Raw genomic sequence first — 20,959 nt, 5'->3', positions numbered from 1 at the left:
GCGGTCATCCTCCAAGAGCAAAGGTTGTGTCTTGTCGGCCTTTAAACATGCCCTTGCGTACCCTCCGTTTGGCATCCCCGTGTTCAAGAACTTTAAAAGTAAAAAAGAGTGCTTAGAACGCACAGACTTGCGTGTGTATCGCTGCCGTTTAACCTGGGGCTCAATCGTCGGGTGGAAGCTGGTCCATGCAAATGGCCGGAAGGACCATGCTGCCACATTGCCTCTTCCAGGGCCTGGGCCTTGGCTCGGAGCGGAGCAACTCATACTTACCTGGCAGGGGCGACACCATGATCAGGAAGGTGGTTCACCCAGGGCGAGGCTCGTCCATTGCACAAACAGGATGTGCTGACCCCTGTGAATTCCCCAAATGTGGGAATCTCAACTGCATAATTTCTGGTAGTGGGGGACTGCGTTCGCGCTCTCCCCTCTTGTTTTTTGTCAGAGGAAAAAAAAAAAAACCCAAAGGGTCGTTTCCACCATTTTGGGGGGGGTCAAACGCAACCCCGACTTTCAAACCCATCCTCGACAAGTAAAGTCTTCGCATGAGGGCGTGCTTCTGCCCGGTTTCGAGCCGGGGACCTTTGGCGTGTGAGACAAACGTGATAACCGCTACACTACAGAAGCGATAGTGTAGCGCAGGTACGTTGGTGGGACAAGTCCTCAGCGTCAGTGCAACGCTTTCGTGCTGGGTAAAACGCACTTTCTCTCCCCGTCTGGGAAGTGTAGTTGGAGATGTAATCGCTAACATAGATTCGGGAGCAGGACCACGCCTCAACCTCTTACCTCTCCAGCAACCACACCTCCACTCTTTAACCACGCCTCTTATTACCCAGAAGGCCTATATATGCAAAGGCCAATCCCAGCATCTCTTGTTGTCTCTGCTCTCTCGACAGAGAGACACTCAGTACAGCGCGTTCATTCAAACAACCATGAGCCATTTCCTCAGATTCTGATCCGTTCCTAATCTGAGCAATTCAGTCTGAAACATTCAGTCGGTCAGTTCCCCCAGGACTCACCCAGCGTGATTCCACAGCTCCAAACACCACCAGCTCCTCCGCACCTGCGTCTCTCACGGACCCCACCTCCGGGACACTCCATGTCACCTCCGGGCGTCCACACAGAACACCGACCTCCACTCCACAGCAACGGCCGGACCCACGCGCGCTCCTTCTCGCTCTCTGCCCCTCATTTTAACCGGGCGCTATCCGAGCTTCCGCTCCCGCGCCGGCCGGCGCGCTCCGTGTGTCGCTCCGTGTGCTGCGCCCAGGCGCGCGTCTCCACTCAGGAGGACATCAGAGACCGTACAGCAGCGGGCGCAGCGGGCCGAAGCTGGTGGACATTTCTTTCAGACGCTACGTCATTAAATATCCATGTTTTCGTCAGCCTCACTTCCTGGTTCCACGTCCGTCCGGAGGCGCGCAGTTGATGACGTCACCATTGCTCCACGGGCCGCAGCACGACCTTTCAGCTCCCCCTGGTGGCGGGAGCCAGGTTGTACAACTCAATTTAAAGCCAGATTAAACAACGTTCATAGGGACTCGGCAATGTCCCAGCTTGTCTTAACAATGTTGAGTTCAAATGCTCCCTCTTTTCTCAAAATTTCTCATCAATTCTCATCACCTTTGCTGCAGCTGCACTCGACTCCCTCAACATGCTTTCCTCTATCCCTCCTCTGTACCTACATTTTACTGCACGTACCATCAACGTACCATCTTCTCTGCGCTGGCTCTTTACCATCCACTATCATTCTGGCTTAAGCTAATCTTTCTTTCACCTTCTGTTCATGCTGTTCATCGTTCCTACTCTTCTCACGTGAACTCTCAAGCTTCCTTTTCTTTTCTCATGCAACCTTCACACCTCGTAGGCTCACAATTCATGCTTCCACTAAATTACTTTCATGTCACATTCAGCTGTCTGGCTTCGCCGCCACATGTTAGCCACAGGTATCATCAAAGATTCTGTTTCTAGCATTGCGGCAGGTTCTCATCATCTCATTTGCATATTACCTTAAGTAAAAAAAAAAAAAAAAATTCCCCAGCTCTGGCTTTTCATGCTACCTCATCTTACCATGTTCGCCTTGCAGCTCAACGCGCAGGCTCAACGCGCAGGCTCAACGCGCAGGCTCAACGCGCAGGCTCAACGCGCAGGCTCAACGCGCAGGCTCAACGCGCAGGCTCAACGCAACTCTCATCTCTCAGCTCAACGCACAGCTCACAGCTCAATAGCTCAATTCACAGCTACAGCTCAATAGCTCAATTCACAGCTACAGCTCAATAGCTCAATTCACAGCTACAGCTCAATAGCTCAATTCACAGCTACAGCTCACAGCTCAACTCACAGCTACAGCTCAATAGCTCCGCTCACAGCTCAATAGCTCCGCTCACAGCTCAATAGCTCCGCTCACAGCTCAATAGCTCAGCTCACAGCTCAATAGCTCAGCTCACAGCTCAATAGCTCAGCTCACAGCTCAATAGCTCAACTCACAGCTCAATAGCTCAACTTACAGCTACAGCTCAATAGCTCAACTTACAGCTACAGCTCAATAGCTCAACTTACAGCTACAGCTCAATAGCTCAACTTACAGCTACAGCTCCTCAATAGCTCAACTTACAGCTACAGCTCAATAGCTCAATTTACAGCTACAGCTCAATAGCTCAATTTACAGCTACAGCTCAATAGCTCAACAGCTCAAATTACAGCTACAGCTCAATAGCTCAACAGCTCAGTTACAGCTCCGAGCTACTACTCTCAGCTACAGCCCTCAGCCAACCCACATGTCACAACTTACAGCTCAGTTACAACTACAGCTCACTCAGAACCCGCCAGCAGCACGCTCGCCCCAGAGCATCCACGCTCGCCCCAGAGCATCCACGCTCGCCCCAGAGCATCCACGCTCGCCCCAGAGCATCCAGAGCATCTACGCACGCCCCAGAGCATCCAGAGCATCTACGCTCGCCCCAGAGCATCCACGCTCGCCCCAGAGCATCCACGCTCGCCCCAGAGCATCCACGCTCGCCCCAGAGCATCCACGCTCGCCCCAGAGCATCCACGCTCGCCCACGCTCGCCCCAGAGCATCCACGCTCGCCCACGCTCGCCCCAGAGCATCTACGCTCGCCCCAGAGCATCCAGAGCATCTACGCTCGCCCCAGAGCATCTACGCTCGCCCCAGAGCATCTACGCTCGCCCCAGAGCATCCAGAGCATCTACGCTCGCCCCGGAGCATCCAGAGCATCTACGCTCGCCCCAGAGCATCCAGAGCATCTACGCTCGCCCCAGAGCATCCTCGCTCGCCCCAGAGCATCCTCGCTCGCCCCAGAGCATCCTCGCTCGCCCCAGAGCATCCTCGCTCGCCCCAGAGCGTCGCAGCCACGCTCGCCCCAGAGCATCCTCGCTCGCCCCAGAGCAGAGCAGCCACGCTCGCCCCAGAGCAGCCATTCATCCCTCCATTCATCCCTCATCCCGCTCTATTCCCCCCCCCCCTCCCCTTCCCCATTCATCCAAACCATTCGACCCCTTCCCCATTCATCCCACATCCCACTCAAGCTTTTCCGCATCCTCAGAGCCCCGCCCGCAGCCACACGCTCGCTCAGAGCCCCGCCCCGCAGCCACACGCTCGCTCAGAGCCCCGCCCCGCAGCCACACGCTCGCTAAGAGCCCCGCCGGCAACATGTTCACTCCAAGCACAAATCTCATCAGCAGCCGCGCCCACACGCTCGCCCCGACCCACGGCAGCATCCTCATGCTCGCCCCAATCCATGTATTCATTTCCCAGAGCCTTTCTCTGAGCCACCGGGCACAGGGACGTCTACCACAGAGCCACCGGGATACGCCCCTCTGGTTCTCAACAGTCTCTCCTTCGACCCTCTGCTCGCACAGAGTCCGTTCTCCACTCGATCTTTCGACTCTTCATTCATCCCTCCCTTAATCACTCATCCCGCTCTATTCCCCCCCCCCTCCCCTTCCCCATTCATCCAAACCATTCGACCCCTTCCCCATTCATCCCACATCCCACTCAAGCTTTTCTGTGTCCTCACCAGGGTCTCATCGGGCACCGGGAAGCAGTCTCTCTCCGGAACAGTCACCGGGCACCGGGATGCTCATCCATCTCACATTCCCTCCTTCTTTTCAGAAGAAACATCTCTCAACGTGCACCTTATCCACCGCGCATCGGTCGGTGCATTGGAGACCGCCCGGAGCGCTCCGGCCCCTTCCAACCCATTCCAGCTGCCGTGCGTACTACACGGTCCTCAGGCGCTTAGTCTCCTCTACCAGGCATTCACATAATGCCAGAATTATACCCTACTATCGTTCTGGACATTTTGGGGGTTTGATCAGTCGGAAGGCTTATTCTACACCTCTCTAGTAGATCAATAAGGGATATCTTATTATGCGCAACTCATAATACTCAGTCTATTCCCCTCTATCAATCTGTCTCCTGCATTGCTCATACTCAAGTCACCGTAATTGACCAACTCCTACTCTCGATGCACCGTCCCAAATCCGACGCTCTACGATCGCTTCAATTCCTACTCCTCAATACTACTACCCTCATATCTTTCATTCCTCTCATTCTCATTCATCTCAATTAAGTTCCCTCGTTCATCGCTCATATTGACTTCTTTGCTACCCGCAGCTCGTCAACTCCTAAATCCATGCAAACATTTCGCTCTCCACTCCGGAGCAAGGAGACTCCACCATAAATCCAGTTCTATCGACTGTCCGTTCAATCCTATCACTCTTGCATCTCATTCTCCATCTGCTTCCGTCGACGACCACAAACACTAAAACACTATTCAAATGTACCAGAATTAACCCTCGTCTCAGTAACGGACGGACTGCTTTCGATTTCATCCAGCTCCTCTTCAAGAGTGCTTGGCTATCCAGCTCCTCTTCCCCCGTGTCACTCGTAACATTATTTTCAGCCAGGCTTACGTCAAGATCCAGATCAACTTCCTTCATTTAAATCATTTTGGGGGTTCTGAATTACCCGAGACAGAGCCCCCATCCTGAGTCTCTACCCAGCCATCTCATCGATCTCTCTCTCATCTCATCGATCTCTCTCGCTCCCGCTCTCGATATCGCTCTAGCGCTCTCTCTCTCTCTCTCTCTCGATATCTCTCTCTCTCTCTCTCTCGCTCTCTCTATCTCTCTCTCGCTCTCTCGATATCTCTCTCTCTCTCTCGCTCTCTCTATCTCTCTCTCGCTCTCTCGATATCTCTCTCTCTCTCATCTCATCGAGCTCTCTCTCTCTCATCTCATCGAGCTCTCTCATCTCATCGAGCTCTCATCGATCTCTCATCGACCCATCATGACTTATCAATAAACATTATTTCGTATTCCATTGTTGTGGCGTGGTCCTTGCTAGTGAATCGAACCCAGGTCTTCCGCGTGACAAGCGGAGATACTGTCCACTATAATAACGAGGACATAGGGGGCTGCAGGGGGCCCCCCTTTTTTTTTTTTTTTTCGGTGTCTTTTTCCCGATCTCTTTGATGAAAAGTTTGAAGGACTACACCGACAATTCCGCCGCTCCTCCCTCTTTTCTAGGAATAAACCATCGAGTTTGGAATGAACCGTGTCAAAGATTGAAGCAAACATAAAAGGAGGCTTTGTTTCTGCCCGGTTTCGAGCCGAGGACCTTTCGCGCGTTAGGCGAACGTGATAACCGCTACACTACAGAAACGACGTGCGAGCCTGTCGTGTCCCTTTTGCCGCGCGACCGCCGATGCAAATGAGCGCGTGAACAGAAGTACACTGCCCGTGATGAAGCCCCGTGTGCCCTCAAGTACTGGACGCCGTGTGGCGCTGCAACGTGGCACTCTTGTTTCTCTTCAGAGCGTATAAATCTTTCGCCTTTTACTAAAAAGATCACAAGTGTTGGGGCTGTGCGGTGTATGGAGCACAACACTTTAAGCGACGTGCTCCAACATCGGCAGATGAGGAAATGGCAGCAGCTTCGCACGGCCCCCGGCGGAATGCACTCCGCTTCGAACTACTGGGAGAACTGGAAATGGATCGATTGACCTTCAGCAGACGCCTTTTGCAAAAAGAACTGGCTGTAACAACGAATCAACTGGACTTTATATTTGCCTTTCCTGGCAAAAAGATTTTTGAAGTCGTTTTCACCACAACGAAGCATCTGGAGACATGTTTGGAGTTGTACGAGAGGAAGAAAACATCCACCACTGTCTTCCAGCAGGTGAACGTTACTCCTCTCACTGATTTGGATAAAAAAACTGTCCATATCGTTATCTATTCAGAAAAAGTGAGACTGGATGATGTCAAGACATGGGCCTCTTTCTTCTGCGATGTCCTAAAAGCAACAGAGGTTGTAGACATCGATGGCATTAAAACAGGAACCAAGCGGCTGGAAGTGAAGTTAAGAAGAACTAACGGGGAACTTCAACATCTCCCTAACTCCATTCAACTGGGGGCTTTCCGAGGCTCTGTCTTTTATCCGGGGCAGCCACGGAAATGCAGAAGATGCGGCAGCCTTGATCACCTGGCAGCAGGGTGCAATGTAGCCCAATGCAGAAAGTGCAAATCCCTGGATCATCCCACATCACTATGCACAGTTTCAGTTAAATGCAACCTGTGTTCGGCGGACACCCATCTCTTTAAGGACTGCCCACAAGCCTATGCTAATAGAGTGAAAGGGAATACAGTGACAACATCAGTATCATGCCAAGATGACCCGGATCCCTATTCCCAACTCTTTGATGAGAATCCCGTGTCACAAGACAGAATGGACAAGGCAGATGGACCGGACAACTCTCCAAAAGAACCACCCACAGTGAGACTTCAGGATGTCCCCAAAACTCTACAGGATGCAGAAGGGGTCTTCGACGCCCTGTTGGCCAGCCTCCCCCCCTTCCAGGAGGAGGGCACAGAGGGGGAACCTGCACCGCAAGAGGATAGTCAAGATGGTTTAGCAGCAACAGCTGAAACCTTTCTTCCGGACACTCAAGTGGAATTTTTGGAACGGCAGGGGGCGGTAAAACGCCTTCAGAACACGTCAAGTGAGGAATCTTTCCACCTAGAGCAGTCTGAAAAGGTATGGCCACCTGCCTCGTCTCCCTCCACCGAATTCCTTGACCATACTAGCGTGAACACGTTTACAGTTGTGACAAAAATAAAATCTGCGGAAGGCCCCCCAAATCCACAAAAGAAAAAAAGGAAGGGTCACAGAACACAAGGAGAAAATGGTTTAGTGGTAAACTCCTCCAACTATTAATATGACCTCTCTCTCAGTAGTCACAATTAATACAAGAGGCTTGAATGATTTGTTAAAGTGCCAGACAGTTTTCAATGAACTGCATAATGGAATTGGAGATATTTTCTGTCTCCAAGAATGTAATATACCTTTTAAAGATAGTTATAGAGATTATGAAAGTAGATGGCCTCATGGACAATCCTTTTGGTCTGGAGATAATGAAAACAAGAACTCTGGGGTAGCCATCTTGCTCCGAGGTCACTATTTTAATATAAACAGAGTCCAGAGAATAAGTGATGGAAGAATACTCTCTGTAGACTTAGATCAAAATGGAAAACAACTTAGAGTTATCAGTGTTTATTGTCCACCCACAGTGCAAGGAAGACTTAAAACCTTGGAACTTTTACAGACTTTAATTTTTTGCAAATATGAAGTTGTCATTGGGGTCGACTTTAACTGTATCTTGACTAGAACAGACAGATTGACAAAACGAGCTACTACGGCAAAACTAGATGCCAGCTCACACGCTTTGGCAAATTTAATAAGAGACTGTCATTTGAAAGACTGTGCGGAAAGTTTAGGGTCAAAACCAGACTTTACGTGGTCTAATGGCAAATCCTTCTCACGTATTGATCTTACCCTGGTGTCCCGAGGCCTTCTCCCCCTTAAATGTTGGAGAACACCAGTTGTCTTTTCAGATCACTTTAAGCTAACCACCGTGATAGACATTAAAGGAGGGTTGAAACGCCACACGGGCCCGTGGAAATTAAATATTGCTTTATTACAGAACAAATACATAGTAGAAAAATGTAAAGGAAAATTTGAACAATGGAAAACCCTACGAGATCTCCATAACTCCTGTGGAGACTGGTGGGAAGATATTAAATCCAGGACAAAATCCTTCTTCATGTCAGAGAGTAAAACACTGGCCGCTAGAAAGAGAATGTTTTATTCTAGACTTCAAAGAAAACTTCAAAACTACTATAAACTGGCACAAAACGGCTTTGACATGCAACAAGAGATTGTCACACTAAAAGCAAAACTATGTGAACTAATGAGGGAGAAGAGTAAAAGTATCCTCCTGAGAAGCAGGATCCAACATCTAGAGGAAAATGGGAAATGTTCCCGGTACTTTTTCCAAAAAATAGCAAAAGCAAAGCACCATATAACATCTGTCTATGATCAGGAAGGAAAAGAAGAGAAGGACATGGAAAAAATCATTCACATTATTAGGTCCTTTTTTGCCAATCTCTATCAGGACACACTGGTGTCTAGCAAAATGATGGACACTTTTCTTTCTAAGACAACTGGAAAACTTAGTACTTCAGTGAAGGAATCCTTAGACAAAAATATAACATTGGCAGAACTGACAAAAGCCATTACAAGTATGAAAGACAATAAAACTCCAGGCTTGGATGGTCTCCCCAAAGAGTTTTACGTTACCTTTTGGGAGCAGCTGAAACTCCCCCTTTTGGAGATGTACAACGAAAGTCTTGGCAAAGGAGCGTTGCCATCATCATTGAGACGGGGGGCAATCTCCCTCCTTCACAAAAAAGGACAAAAACAGAATCTACAGAACTGGAGACCACTAACCCTTCTAGGTGTCGATGTAAAAATACTGGCCAAGGTTTTATTTTTACGAACTCAACCCATCGTTGGTGACCTGGTGGAGAGTGAACAAACATGTGGAGTACAAGGACGGACAATGACAGATAGCCTAGCCCTGGTGAGAGACACGTATCTCCTCTGTAAAGAACGTAACAGCCCCCTATGTATACTAAGTTTGGACCTCGAAAAAGCTTTTGATAGCATAAGCCACGATTATATAAAAGCAGTGTTGAAACATTTTGGTTTTGGAGAAAATTTTAGACGGTGGGTTAACCTCTTGTACACTGACTGCCATAGTGTGGTAATAGTTAATGGACAACAAACAAATGCTATAGATATCCGGGCTGGGGTCAGACAAGGGTGCCCCTTGTCACCCACATTATTTATTTTAGCAATAGAACCGCTAGTTTGTGCCCTTAGAAGGAACAATGACATAAAAGGAATTTTTGTGCCAGGAAGTGAAAATAGACGATATCACTTTGTTACTTTCAGACAATAAATCGATAGGAGAAGCCTTAAAGGTCTGTGAAAACTTTACTCTCGCTGCAAGCACAAGGGTTAATAAGAACAAAACCAAAATACTTTATTTGAATTGGAAAGAGAAATACGAAAATATAGACCTGATTAAAAATAAAGACACAATTAAAGTCTTGGGAATTCAGATAGGAAAAGACATGGAAGTAAAAAACTGGGAGTCAAAGCTACCCAAATTGACAGCCAATTTAAGAGCATGGCAAGATAGGGAGCTTACATTTACTGGGAAAGTCTTAATTGTGAACTCGGTACTGTTGGCTTCAGTGAATAATCTGGCGACTGTGTTTCCTGCCCCCTATCGGATACTTAAGACTCTGAAGAAGATGTTGTTCCAGTTTATCTGGGGGGGGGAAATCAGAGAGACTCAAACGAAATATAATGCATCGCCTCCCACTGTGCGGGGGTATCGGGGTGCCATTAATCGAGGCAAAATTTGAAGCAATGTTCTTGGCCCCAATTTTAAAGGCAGTCCTAAAACCAGAAAGGGAAATTTTGTGGCACTATTTTGCAAAATTGTGGGTGGGTAGAAAAGTTTTAATCACATGGGGAAAAAGACCATCAATGGATGTCCCCCACGCCGAGATTTGCCCATCAGTCTACAAACATGTGCTTGAGAACTTATCCAAAGGACTTAGCCAGGTACCATCGACAGAACTGACAAGGAGAAAAATAGAACAAAAACTGTCCGTAGATTTGGAGAAACTTACCCCGGTAGATCTTTTATCGGCACAAGAGAGCAAAAGGGCATGGGAAAATATACATTTTCAAAAACTTACGAACAGACACAGAGATTTGGCCTGGCAAATTGGACATAAATGTTTGCCAACCCGAGAGTTCCTTTTTAAAAGACACTTTACACCAAGCCCAAGATGCCCGAGACCCTTTTGTGGCAGTGAGGAAACTCATTTACACGTTTTTTGGACATGCCCTTTTGCTGTGAATGCCTGGGTAACAGTATCCCCATGGCTGAAACATGGTTGGAGATGGTGGATTATAGTTAATTGTATAAAAGAAGCTATCTGGAAATCAAGGAATGTATTGACTTTTAAAAACTATCAAATGTCAGAAATATTGTTGATGAAATGTGTTATGAATATTTTTAAAGATTATGTTTTAAGAGAATTAGTGGAAGGAAAGAGAGAAGAAATAATCAATTTATGGAAAATTCCAAACTCTTTTAAAGACTTGCTGTATTCATAGTTTTGGTAAATAATGTGTAATTGTATTGACTTTTGTAAACTGTGTTTAAAAGATGTGTTTTAAGTGTGAAAAGTATTTTAAAAGAAATGTATTGCTATGAAAAAATAAAAAAACGCCTGAAAAGTGCCTTTTACTAAAGATTTCCGTGGAGAGGGACAACAAGAGATCTTTCCAATTTTTTGATGCCCTGCTTCAATGCGGGGCTTTTCTACCTATGTCTAAAGCAAGCAAGCGGTCATCCTCCAAGAGCAAAGGTTGTGTCTTGTCGGCCTTTAAACATGCCCTTGCGTACCCTCCGTTTGGCATCCCGTGTTCAAGAACTTTAAAAGTAAAAAAGAGTGCTTAGAACGCACAGACTTGCGTGTGTATCGCTGCCGTTTAACCTGGGGCTCAATCGTCGGGTGGAAGCTGGTCCATGCAAATGGCCGGAAGGACCATGCTGCCACATTGCCTCTTCCAGGGCCTGGGCCTTGGCTCGGAGCGGAGCAACTCATACTTACCTGGCAGGGGCGACACCATGATCAGGAAGGTGGTTCACCCAGGGCGAGGCTCGTCCATTGCACAAACAGGATGTGCTGACCCCTGTGAATTCCCCAAATGTGGGAATCTCAACTGCATAATTTCTGGTAGTGGGGGACTGCGTTCGCGCTCTCCCCTCTTGTTTTTTGTCAGAGGAAAAAAAAAAAAACCCAAAGGGTCGTTTCCATGTACGCCGCTCGCGCTCCGGCCCCTCCGCCGGGCGCTTTGCGCGGGCGCCGCTTTGGACCGTTGACGGGAGGGTCAGCGTGGGGAGAGCTCACTGCTCCCCGAACCCATTGTGGGCATCGCTTCTCGGCCTTTTGGCTAAGATCAAGTGTAGTATCTGTTCTTATCAGTTTAATATCTGATACGTCCCCTACCCGGGGACCATATATTAACCCTTTAGGGGCGAGAGATTATAGATGAAATAAATGTATAAATAAAAAACTTCCTGAGATACAGAGAACTGAAGCCGGGGCACAGCTCTGGGTCGGCAGTGCCCCTGGAGGCCCGTAGAAGCTCCACACTCCAGTTGATTCTTGGATAAAAGGGCACCCAGCCGGTCTCGAACTCGCGTGAGGCGGAGCAGGGATCATCCACCCCGCACACGGCCAGACTCTTCCCGGCCAGGGAGCACCTTCTGCGGGTCGGAGGCTCCGGGTCGGAGGCCCTGGAGCCTGGAGCCCTCACCGGGCCCCGAACTCGGCTGCCGGAGGCAGTGCAGTGCCTCATGGATAAAAGGGCACCCAGCCGGTCTCGAACTCGCGTGAGGCGGAGCAGGGATCATCCACCCCGCACACGGCCAGACTCTGCCCGGGGAAGGGCCACTCTGGCTGGGCATGACCTCCACTGAGCACCCCCTGGAGCCCCTGGAGCACCTCCAGAGCCACCCCCCACTCCTCCAGTCTCACCCCGGGGAAGGGCCACTCTGGCTGGGCATGGCCTCCACTGAGCACCCCCTGGAGCCCCTGGAGCACCTCCAGAGCCACCCCCCACTCCTCCAGACTCACCCCGGGGAAGGGCCACTCTGGCTGGGCATGGCCTCCACTGAGCACCCCCTGGAACCCCTGGAGCCCCCGGAGCACCTCCAGAGCCACCCCGGGGAAGGGCCACTCCGGCCGGGCATGGCCTCCGCTGAACACCCCCTGGAACCCACGGAGCACCTCCAGAGCCACCCCGCATTCCCCCAAACTCAGTCTGGGGACGGGCCACTCTTCCCCGGGTTGCGGGCTCTGGGACTCCGGGGATGACCACCGGGGACCAGGCTCTCCCTTCGAACCCGGGGACCCACACTTAAGCACCCCCACACGGGCTACACACCCTTGTTTCAGCCCCCTGGAGGTCCGTGCCCTTGGTACTATACCATGGAAGTCCGTGCCCTTGGTACTCTGACTGGAGTACCAAGGGAACGGCCCAGCACTCACCACAGGGGCTCGCGCCGGCCCCGGCCCACCTTTCGTCCCCGGGTACCCACACTTAAGCACCCCCACACGGGCTACACACCCTTGGTGCAGCCCCCTGGAAGTCCGTGCCCTTGGTACTCCGAGCCACTTTAAAAAATAAAAAGAACCAGGGCCCCAAGGCCCTGGCTCCCCTGTCCCCTACACCACACTTGGAGGCAGGGCCCTTGCCCTCCACTGGCTGCCCCCGCGCCCAGTGTACTCCTTAACCGAAGAAGAGAGGAGGACCCGGAGGCCGGCCTACTAGGGTAACAGGTTTAATTTAGAGCCGGGGCTCTGGACCACAAATGCCTACAACCCCGCAGTGCGCAGGAGCCTTCGAAGCTGGATGAAACCAGAACGGGGCCCTACGATGGCGGTGACCAGCCACGGGTGACCCCAATTGATAGCAAAGTGAGCCCTGGACAGGCGCCGCATTTGACAAACTCAGAGACGAGGAAGGGACCGGAGTCCGACCAAATATATCATCTGGCGCTGTGTCCAGCGTGAGGGTGAGCCGGCGCAAATCAGGACCACAAATGCCTACAACCCCGCAGTGCGCAGGAGCCTTCGAAGCTGGATGAAACCAGAACGGGGCCCTACGATGGCGGTGACCAGCCACGGGTGACCCCAGTTGATAGCAAAGTGAGCCCTGGACAGGCGCCGCATTTGACAAACTCAAGAGACAAGGAAGGGACCGGAGTCGGACCAAAAATATGCGCTGGCGCTGCCCCCCGCCCCGCGCAGAGCCATCGGACACGTTGAGGCTGAAGGGGACTGGCGCAGAGCCCTTGGGCCCAGGGGCTAAGCGCAGCCATCATCCTTCAAGCCGCACCTCCTGCTGCGCGGGGGTGAGTGACAATGGGCTCGGACTGTGGTTCCGTCGGACGCGTTGAGGCTGAAGGGGACTGGCGCAGAGCCCCTGTAACAGGGGCTAAGCGCAGCCATCATCCTCCAAGCCGCGCGTCCTTCAGTGCGGGGGTGAGTGACGGTCCCATCTCCGGAGTCTCGGCCACAAAATCACAGCCGCAAAATGTAAACAAACCCGCAGTGCGCAGGAGCCTTCGAAGCTGGATAAAACCAGAACGGGGCCCTACGATGGCGGGTCTTGAGTGCCAATAGACCAAGCTCCTTGTCCGGTATACATAGAACCATGATTTGTACCATTTTCAATCGCAAAAAAACAGACCCTGGCCGGGTCTGGGCTGCTCTGAGCCACGGAGCCGGGCTCCACCAGAGGATCCAGACCCAGGACCCAGGCTGGAGCTAAGTGTCAGCCCGCACTCCGCTACTCTGATGGCCGTGGGAGGCGCATATGAAGCCGGGGGGAAACTGTGCGTCCCTGGCCGGGTCTGGGCACCTCCAAAACCACGGAGCCGGACCACCAGAGGATCCGTGATCCGTGTCACAACCAGCGCTCATTTCCCCGTACAGCCCGTTGGTCTGAGCATTTGGTACTATGAATGTCAGCTCAAATGATTATGTCGCTGTAAAGCCGGGACCGTGACACTGTGTTGTGCCCCGAGCAATCGGAGCAACCAGGAAGCTTCTGGAAGTGCCCCGGAGTCTGGTAAAATGAAGCCGTGAAATGCGCGTCTCTTGCCGGGTCTGGGCGGCGCTAAAATCACAGAGCGGGGCTCCACCAGTGGATCCGGAGTTGAACCGAACCATGACGCCTAAATAACTTGACATTACGGCTGTGAAGGAGCCCTGGAAGCTGGATAAAACCAGAACGGGGCCCATCGATCGCGGTTCTCGTGTGCCCGTCAAACGAGCTCCTTGCCCGGTATCCGCACAACCAGGAAATGTACCTGTTTCGATTCCGAAAAACGTCATTCTCAAAAACCGCCCGCCCCTCCCTTCCAGCATTACCATTTTGCACATTCCGCGTGAGAGCAGCGTAAGAATTTCGCGGGAGCAGCGTGATTCAGCCCGGGAAACTTGCCCTGAACGCTTATTCGCACGAGCCAAAAAAAAGACAGAGTCCAACGGGGTATAGTGTACTATTGATTTGAAACTCGTTTTTTTTCTAAGTCCAGCAGGGGTATATGGTACTATACTCTGATGGTCAGATCACCTCCAGGCCCCAGGGGAGTGCTTTTCTGGGGGCAAACAGTGCACTGATGATGGGGGATTATTTCATTTTGCTCATTTTGGTGTTTTTTCACATTTTAACCCATTTTCACCCCTTTTGCTCACATCTTCAAACTCGGGCCCTGATTACAAGTTCTGACCAAATGATGACAAACACGGTATTTATTATGTATTTTTTTCATTTTTTTTATTTTTCCAACTTATACATCCATCATTGGTGCCAGGCAGGTTGTGGAGAAAGCAGTGAAGAAAGGAGAGAGCCATCACAGAAAAGATGTCCATCCAGGGTCAAGGTACCCTGCACTTTTACATATCCAAATGACAGCATTTAAAGTTTTTTAGCGTATGGTATCTCTCGTTGCATGGAACCGCACAGAGGCCAACGCCACACTGACGGCACCTGTACTTTGTTTGCCGCCTGCCTTTGGTACGAGAGCGGTCAGAGCACACGGCGCAGTCTGGACGTCCCTCTGCTTGACAAAGCCAATGACGCTCTGTGAGTCTCTGTGGCATTTCACCCTCCGGTCTTGAGCGCCTTTCTTGTTTTTTGGAGTGATCAGCCAGTAATGCATCAATAATGTTCTGAATGTAAACCTTTAAAGGTTTGTGTGGGCCTGGAGTGGATTTGGTGTATATGATGTGTGAGTTGACAATACTTATGCTTATAATGGCATTGAATATGCGATGATACCATTTCCGGGACCTGTGTGGAAAGAGGTATGTCTTCATCCTCTGGTCAGCAGTGTCCACTCCACCCATGTAGGCGTTGTACTGGTCGACACATACAGGTCTTTTGATGTCACGGAAGCCAGTGTCATCTGTCTTGGATCGGATCCTCCTCTGAACACAATCATTTCCATGGACTGTGGACAACATGGTGAGACGTTTAGTATCGTGCCAAGCACAAGCCAGGAGTTTTCCCTTTCTGCAAAAAACTGCATACAATCATTTCCCAGGTGCAGTGTCCCCATGTCCTTCTGGTTAATGGCCTGCGCATGGCTCAGGTCCTGGACACTGGGTAGGACACTGACCGCACTCAGAGCCACAGAAGACGAGGGAATCTCGGACCATTTTCACCAATAATCTGCTCCCTCGACATCTGCCTCTTCAACCTCCTAAACTTTGTACAAAGTCACTGTTCATATAAGTTTTTTGTTGCATAGGTTTTATATCAGAGCACTACGGCTGGTGGAGCTGCAGTGCCTCACAGTTAACAAGGATTGATGTGTAAAATGACGTACTCCGGTGTTGGGTGCACTTGTGTTGTTGGAGCTTTATAGTATCCTCTCATTGTAGTCATCAGCCTGGGCTACATGGGTATATCAGGTTGTACTTGTGTTACTCGGCTATAGGAGGTGGAATGAGTTGTATGGATGATGGCGTGTGCGTAAAACATATCGCTTTTTGGCTGTGCCAAACACGATCCAAGCGTTAGACAGGAGGATCTGAGAGGAAGCGCAGACAGCAAACAGCTGTTTTGTGTTCTGTGTGTTTTTACTGAGTTTGTCCAAGGGACGACAAAAAGGTTAGAATCGGTGCATAAAACGTAAGTGCACACCATGAGTAAGAATTGTGATTGTGCGCAAAGTGCCCAGGTAGAAAAACAACTTAGAGGAGCAGAACATGTGTGAATATAACACAGAGGCGTCTCCTCCTGTCCTGGCGCTGATAAACTGCAGTGTCTTGTCTTGTAATCAGCACACACGTAAGACATTGTTTTAAAGGCCAGGAAACACTTTAACATCTATTGCAGGCTTTTGTGTAGTTCTAAACTGTCAACTCATCCAAGCCCGTTCATTTGCGTCCTGGCGTGCTGAAAGTGAACTGCTCATGTCACTTTGAATCAGAACATTCAGAGCCCCTAAACCGGCCCCTAAACTACAACTTTGTTCTCATCAAATCATGACTTTATTCTTGTTAAATTACAACTTTTTGACTTTGACTTTCATCTCATACGATTATGACTTTAATGTCGAAAGTTAATGGCTTAATAGCCCTTGTACAAAATCTCTGAAATGTCCAAATGTTTACGCTTCACACTTTAACAAACTCTTCTTTGGGCGATTGCCTGATCAAGCTCAAATTTGGGGGAAATCATCTTCAGGAGTGTGGCATCAAAAGGTATCCAAATTTCAATTATACAATGTATTTGTGCGGCGCAGGTGCAAATTTGTCCGACAAAGACAAATTATCATTAACAAAATTGCTCCCATTTGCTCATCCCAAGTCCGATTTTGCCCAAATTTAAATTGGTTCATAGACTTTCAAGCCTGGACCTGCTCATAGTTAAGAAAAGGGCCATGATAGCACCCCCTACAGAGTGAAATCAAATTGTATATAGGATGTAAAAATGTAACGTTGTTGAAAATGTTTGAAATTTTGCATAAACCTCCAACGGGAAAATCTCAATCTCTGACATTTCCATTTCATACTTACCTTACAGAGTGAAATGAAATTGTATATGGTCCGTGGAAATTTTACTTTTTGGAAGAAAAAAATAATTTTGCACAAAATTTGATTTTCGGCGTCCCGATCAAAAAAGTCCTGAACTAGCCCAAGCTGTAAAACTAACGTCCCATTTAAATCCAGCTGTAAAGTTAGAAAGGTTCACAGCTGTTGATCAAGCAGAGATAACTTCAGCCCTTATGTCCTCTAAAAGCTCCACTTGTGTCCTAGACCCCATTCCAAGCTCCTCAAAGACATTCTGCCCCTAATTATAGACTCTATTCTTAATATAATAAAGACTTCAGTAGAAAGTGTTTATGTTCCACAGTCCTTCAAACATGACGTCATTAAACCTCTTCTGAAAAAGACTCATCTAGATCCCGACCTATTGTTAAACTACAGACCTATTTATAATCTTCCCTTTGTCTCAAAAATCCTGGACAAAGCTTTGTCGCCACCTGCAGGACAATAACTTATTTGAAAGTTTTCCAGTCAGGGTTCCGAGCCCACCACAGCAGGGTTCAGAGCCCACCACAGCAGGGTTCAGAGCCCACCACAGCAGGGTTCAGAGCCCACCACAGCAGGGTCCAGAGCCCACCACAGCAGGGTTCAGAGCCCACCACAGCAGGGTTCAGAGCCCACCACAGCAGGGTTCAGAGCCCACCACAGCAGGGTTCAGAGCCCACCACAGCAGGGTCCAGAGCCCACCACAGCAGGGTTCAGAGCCCACCACAGCAGGGTCCAAAGCCCACCACAGCAGGGTTCAGAGCCCACCACAGCAGGGTCCAGAGCCCACCACAGCAGGGTTCAGAGCCCACCACAGCAGGGTTCAGAGCCCACCACAGCAGGGTTCAGAGCCCACCACAGCAGGGTCCAGAGCCCACCACAGCAGGGTTCAGAGCCCACCACAGCAGGGTTCAGAGCCCACCACAGCAGGGTCCAGAGCCCACCACAGCAGGGTTCAGAGCCCACCACAGCAGGGTTCAGAGCCCACCACAGCAGGGTCCAGAGCCCACCACAGCAGGGTTCAGAGCCCACCACAGCAGGGTTCAGAGCCCACCACAGCAGGGTCCAAAGCCCACCACAGCAGGGTCCAAAGCCCACCACAGCAGGGTTCAGAGCCCACCACAGCAGGGTTCAGAGCCCACCACAGCAGGGTTCAGAGCCCACCACAGCAGGGTTCAGAGCCCACCACAGCAGGGTTCAGAGCCCACCACAGCACTGAAACTGCACTAGTTAAAGTCACAAATGATTTGTCATTAGCCGCTGACGATGGACTGGTCTCAATCCTGGTTCTGACCTCAGCGTTTGACCATCGACCACAACATTCTACTGCAGAGGTTAGAATGTGATGTAGGTGTCAGAGGCCCCGCCCTCAGAGGCCCCGCCCTCAGCTGGTTTAAATCCTATTTATCTGATAGGTTCCAATTTGTTCATGTAAACCAGAGCTCCTCACCTGCTCTAAAGTAATTTATGGTGTGCCACAGCTTTAACCCTGCGCCAGTTTGAATCCTGCCGACGACGTCTGAGCATATTTGGTTTTAGTGTTAACATTTTATTTATTTTTTATTTTTATTTATTTTTATTTTTATTTTTATTTTTATTTTTATTTTTATTTTTATTTTTATTTTTATTTTTATTTTTATTTTTATTTTTATTTTTATTTTTGTTTTTGTTTTTATTTTTAGACCCGGCCTCCGTCCACGGGGGGGTCAGCGATACACAGCCTCAGTCTACGGGGGGGGGTCCCTCGTCGATGGGCCAATGGGGGGTCTGTGATACCCCCCCCCCTACCCCACCCCTCACCACCACCACACTCAACCTCATCACGTTTCCCCCCCTCCTAACGTGCCACTCGACGGGGGGGGTCAAGACCCTCTTGGGGCGCACAAGGGTTAAACCCAAATGAGGGCACCTGCCTGTATAGAATAAACAGGACCCAGTAAAACATTGTAGGCTACATTTTTAGCTAATCTTAAATTAACCCGGTGTACACAATATATAATAAAACAAGTTTTAAATAACATGGCAATCAAATCACGTGCAGTATTTGTACTTTCAACAATTCAATAGTATGTGACAAATATTCACACTCTCCAATGTCAGTATGAATGTGACATGTGATGAAGAGCCTTCAAAACGTGTTCCAGTGTTGGTCGGGTCGACAAGAACTTAAGAGTTGAGTATTTTCAATATAAATAGAATGCTGGAAATGTTTGGTTTAAAGAACTGACCTGAGCCTAGGTACCTTGCCTTGTCTCCAAAGTCAGTTCCTTCCAATCCAAGGCAAATGTCCTGCCTCAGTCCAAAAAGAAGGAACGAGCAGCAGCGCCACAGTCACACCAAGAAACCAAAATGTAAACACATGGGGACGCGGCCTCCTGCTGGTGCCAGAGTCAGGACTAAACATGGAGCGGCCTCCTGCTGGTGCCAGAGTCAGGACTAAACATGGAGCGGCCTCCTGCTGGTGCCAGAGTCAGGACTAAACATGGACCGGCCTCCTGCTGGTGCCAGAGTCAGGACTAATCATGGAGCGGCCTCCTGCTGGTGCCAGAGTCAGGACTAAACATGGAGCGGCCTCCTGCTGGTGCCAGAGTCAGGACTAAACATGGAGCGGCCTCCTGCTGGTGCCAGAGTCAGGACTAAACATGGAGCGGCCTCCTGCTGGTGCCAGAGTCAGGACTAAACATGGACCGGCCTCCTGCTGGTGCCAGAGTCAGGACTAATCATGGAGCGGCCTCCTGCTGGTGCCAGAGTCAGGACTAAACATGGAGCGGCCTCCTGCTGGTGCCAGAGTCAGGACTAAACATGGAGCGGCCTCCTGCTGGTGCCAGAGTCAGGACTAAACATGGAGCGGCCTCCTGCTGGTGCCAGAGTCAGGACTAAACATGGACCGGCCTCCTGCTGGTGCCAGAGTCAGGACTAAACATGGACCGGCCTCCTGCTGGTGCCAGAGTCAGGACTAAACATGGACCGGCCTCCTGCTGGTGCCAGAGTCAGGACTAAACATGGACCGGCCTCCTGCTGGTGCCAGAGTCAGGACTAAACATGGAGCGGCCTCCTGCTGGTGCCAGAGTCAGGACTAAACATGGAGCGGCCTCCTGCTGGTGCCAGAGTCAGGACTAAACATGGAGCGGCCTCCTGCTGGTGCCAGTCAGGACTAAACATGGAGCGGACTCCTGCTGGTGCCAGAGTCAGGACTAAACATGGACCGGCCTCCTGCTGGTGCCAGAGTCAGGACTAAACATGGACCGGCCTCCTGCTGGTGCCAGAGTCAGGACTAAACATGGACCGGCCTCCTGCTGGTGCCAGAGTCAGGACTAAACATGGAGCGGCCTCCTGCTGGTGCCAGAGTCAGGACTAAACATGGAGCGGCCTCCTGCTGGTGCCAGAGTCAGGACTAAACATGGACCGGCCTCCTGCTGGTGCCAGAGTCAGGACTAAACATGGACCGGCCTCCTGCTGGTGCCAGAGTCAGGACTAAACATGGAGCGGCCTCCTGCTGGTGCCAGAGTCAGGACTAAACATGGAGCGGCCTCCTGCTGGTGCCAGAGTCAGGACTAAACATGGAGCGGCCTCCTGCTGGTGCCAGAGTCAGGACTAAACATGGAGCGGCCTCCTGCTGGTGCCAGAGTCAGGACTAAACATGGACCGGCCTCCTGCTGGTGCCAGAGTCAGGACTAAACATGGACCGGCCTCCTGCTGGTGCCAGAGTCAGGACTAAACATGGAGCGGCCTCCTGCTGGTGCCAGAGTCAGGACTAAACATGGACCGGCCTCCTGCTGGTGCCAGAGTCAGGACTAAACATGGGCCCGCCTCCTGCTGGTGCCAGAGTCAGGACTAAACATGGAGCGGCCTCCTGCTGGTGCCAGAGTCAGGACTAAACATGGAGCGGCCTCCTGCTGG

The 20,959-nt window shown here is 50.4% G+C and overlaps 1 protein-coding gene, 2 non-coding genes and 1 pseudogene across 3 annotated transcripts in view; all 4 read left to right on the top strand.

The window, feature by feature from the left end:
• The first annotated feature begins 262 nt into the window (after positions 1-262).
• Positions 263-428, top strand: LOC140380632 (U1 spliceosomal RNA). Its single transcript, XR_011931177.1, has one exon. It is a non-coding gene; the product is annotated as a U1 spliceosomal RNA (small nuclear RNA).
• A 668-nt stretch (positions 429-1,096) lies between these two features.
• The window catches only part of LOC140372211 (uncharacterized), a 50,865-nt gene continuing 31,002 nt past the window's right edge, over positions 1,097-20,959 (top strand). Inside the window, exons 1-3 of the mRNA XM_072459464.1 lie at positions 1,097-1,301; positions 5,938-7,055; positions 13,664-13,955. Coding sequence (XP_072315565.1) covers positions 1,097-1,301; positions 5,938-7,055; positions 13,664-13,955 — 1,615 coding nt within the window. The remainder of the gene's footprint in view (positions 1,302-5,937; positions 7,056-13,663; positions 13,956-20,959) is intronic.
• Positions 11,049-11,214, top strand: LOC140380871 (U1 spliceosomal RNA). Its single transcript, XR_011931228.1, has one exon. It is a non-coding gene; the product is annotated as a U1 spliceosomal RNA (small nuclear RNA).
• Positions 11,380-11,479, top strand: LOC140380646 (U2 spliceosomal RNA; annotated as a pseudogene).

The sequence above is a fragment of the Eucyclogobius newberryi genome, unplaced genomic scaffold (assembly GCF_026437365.1).
Source record: "Eucyclogobius newberryi isolate DKJ021-1_F unplaced genomic scaffold, fEucNew1.0.hap1 SCAF_10, whole genome shotgun sequence".
Lineage (NCBI taxonomy): Eukaryota > Metazoa > Chordata > Actinopteri > Gobiiformes > Gobiidae > Eucyclogobius > Eucyclogobius newberryi.
The sequence above is the reverse complement of the archived record's forward strand: the minus strand, read 5'-3'. Positions and strand labels throughout refer to the sequence as shown.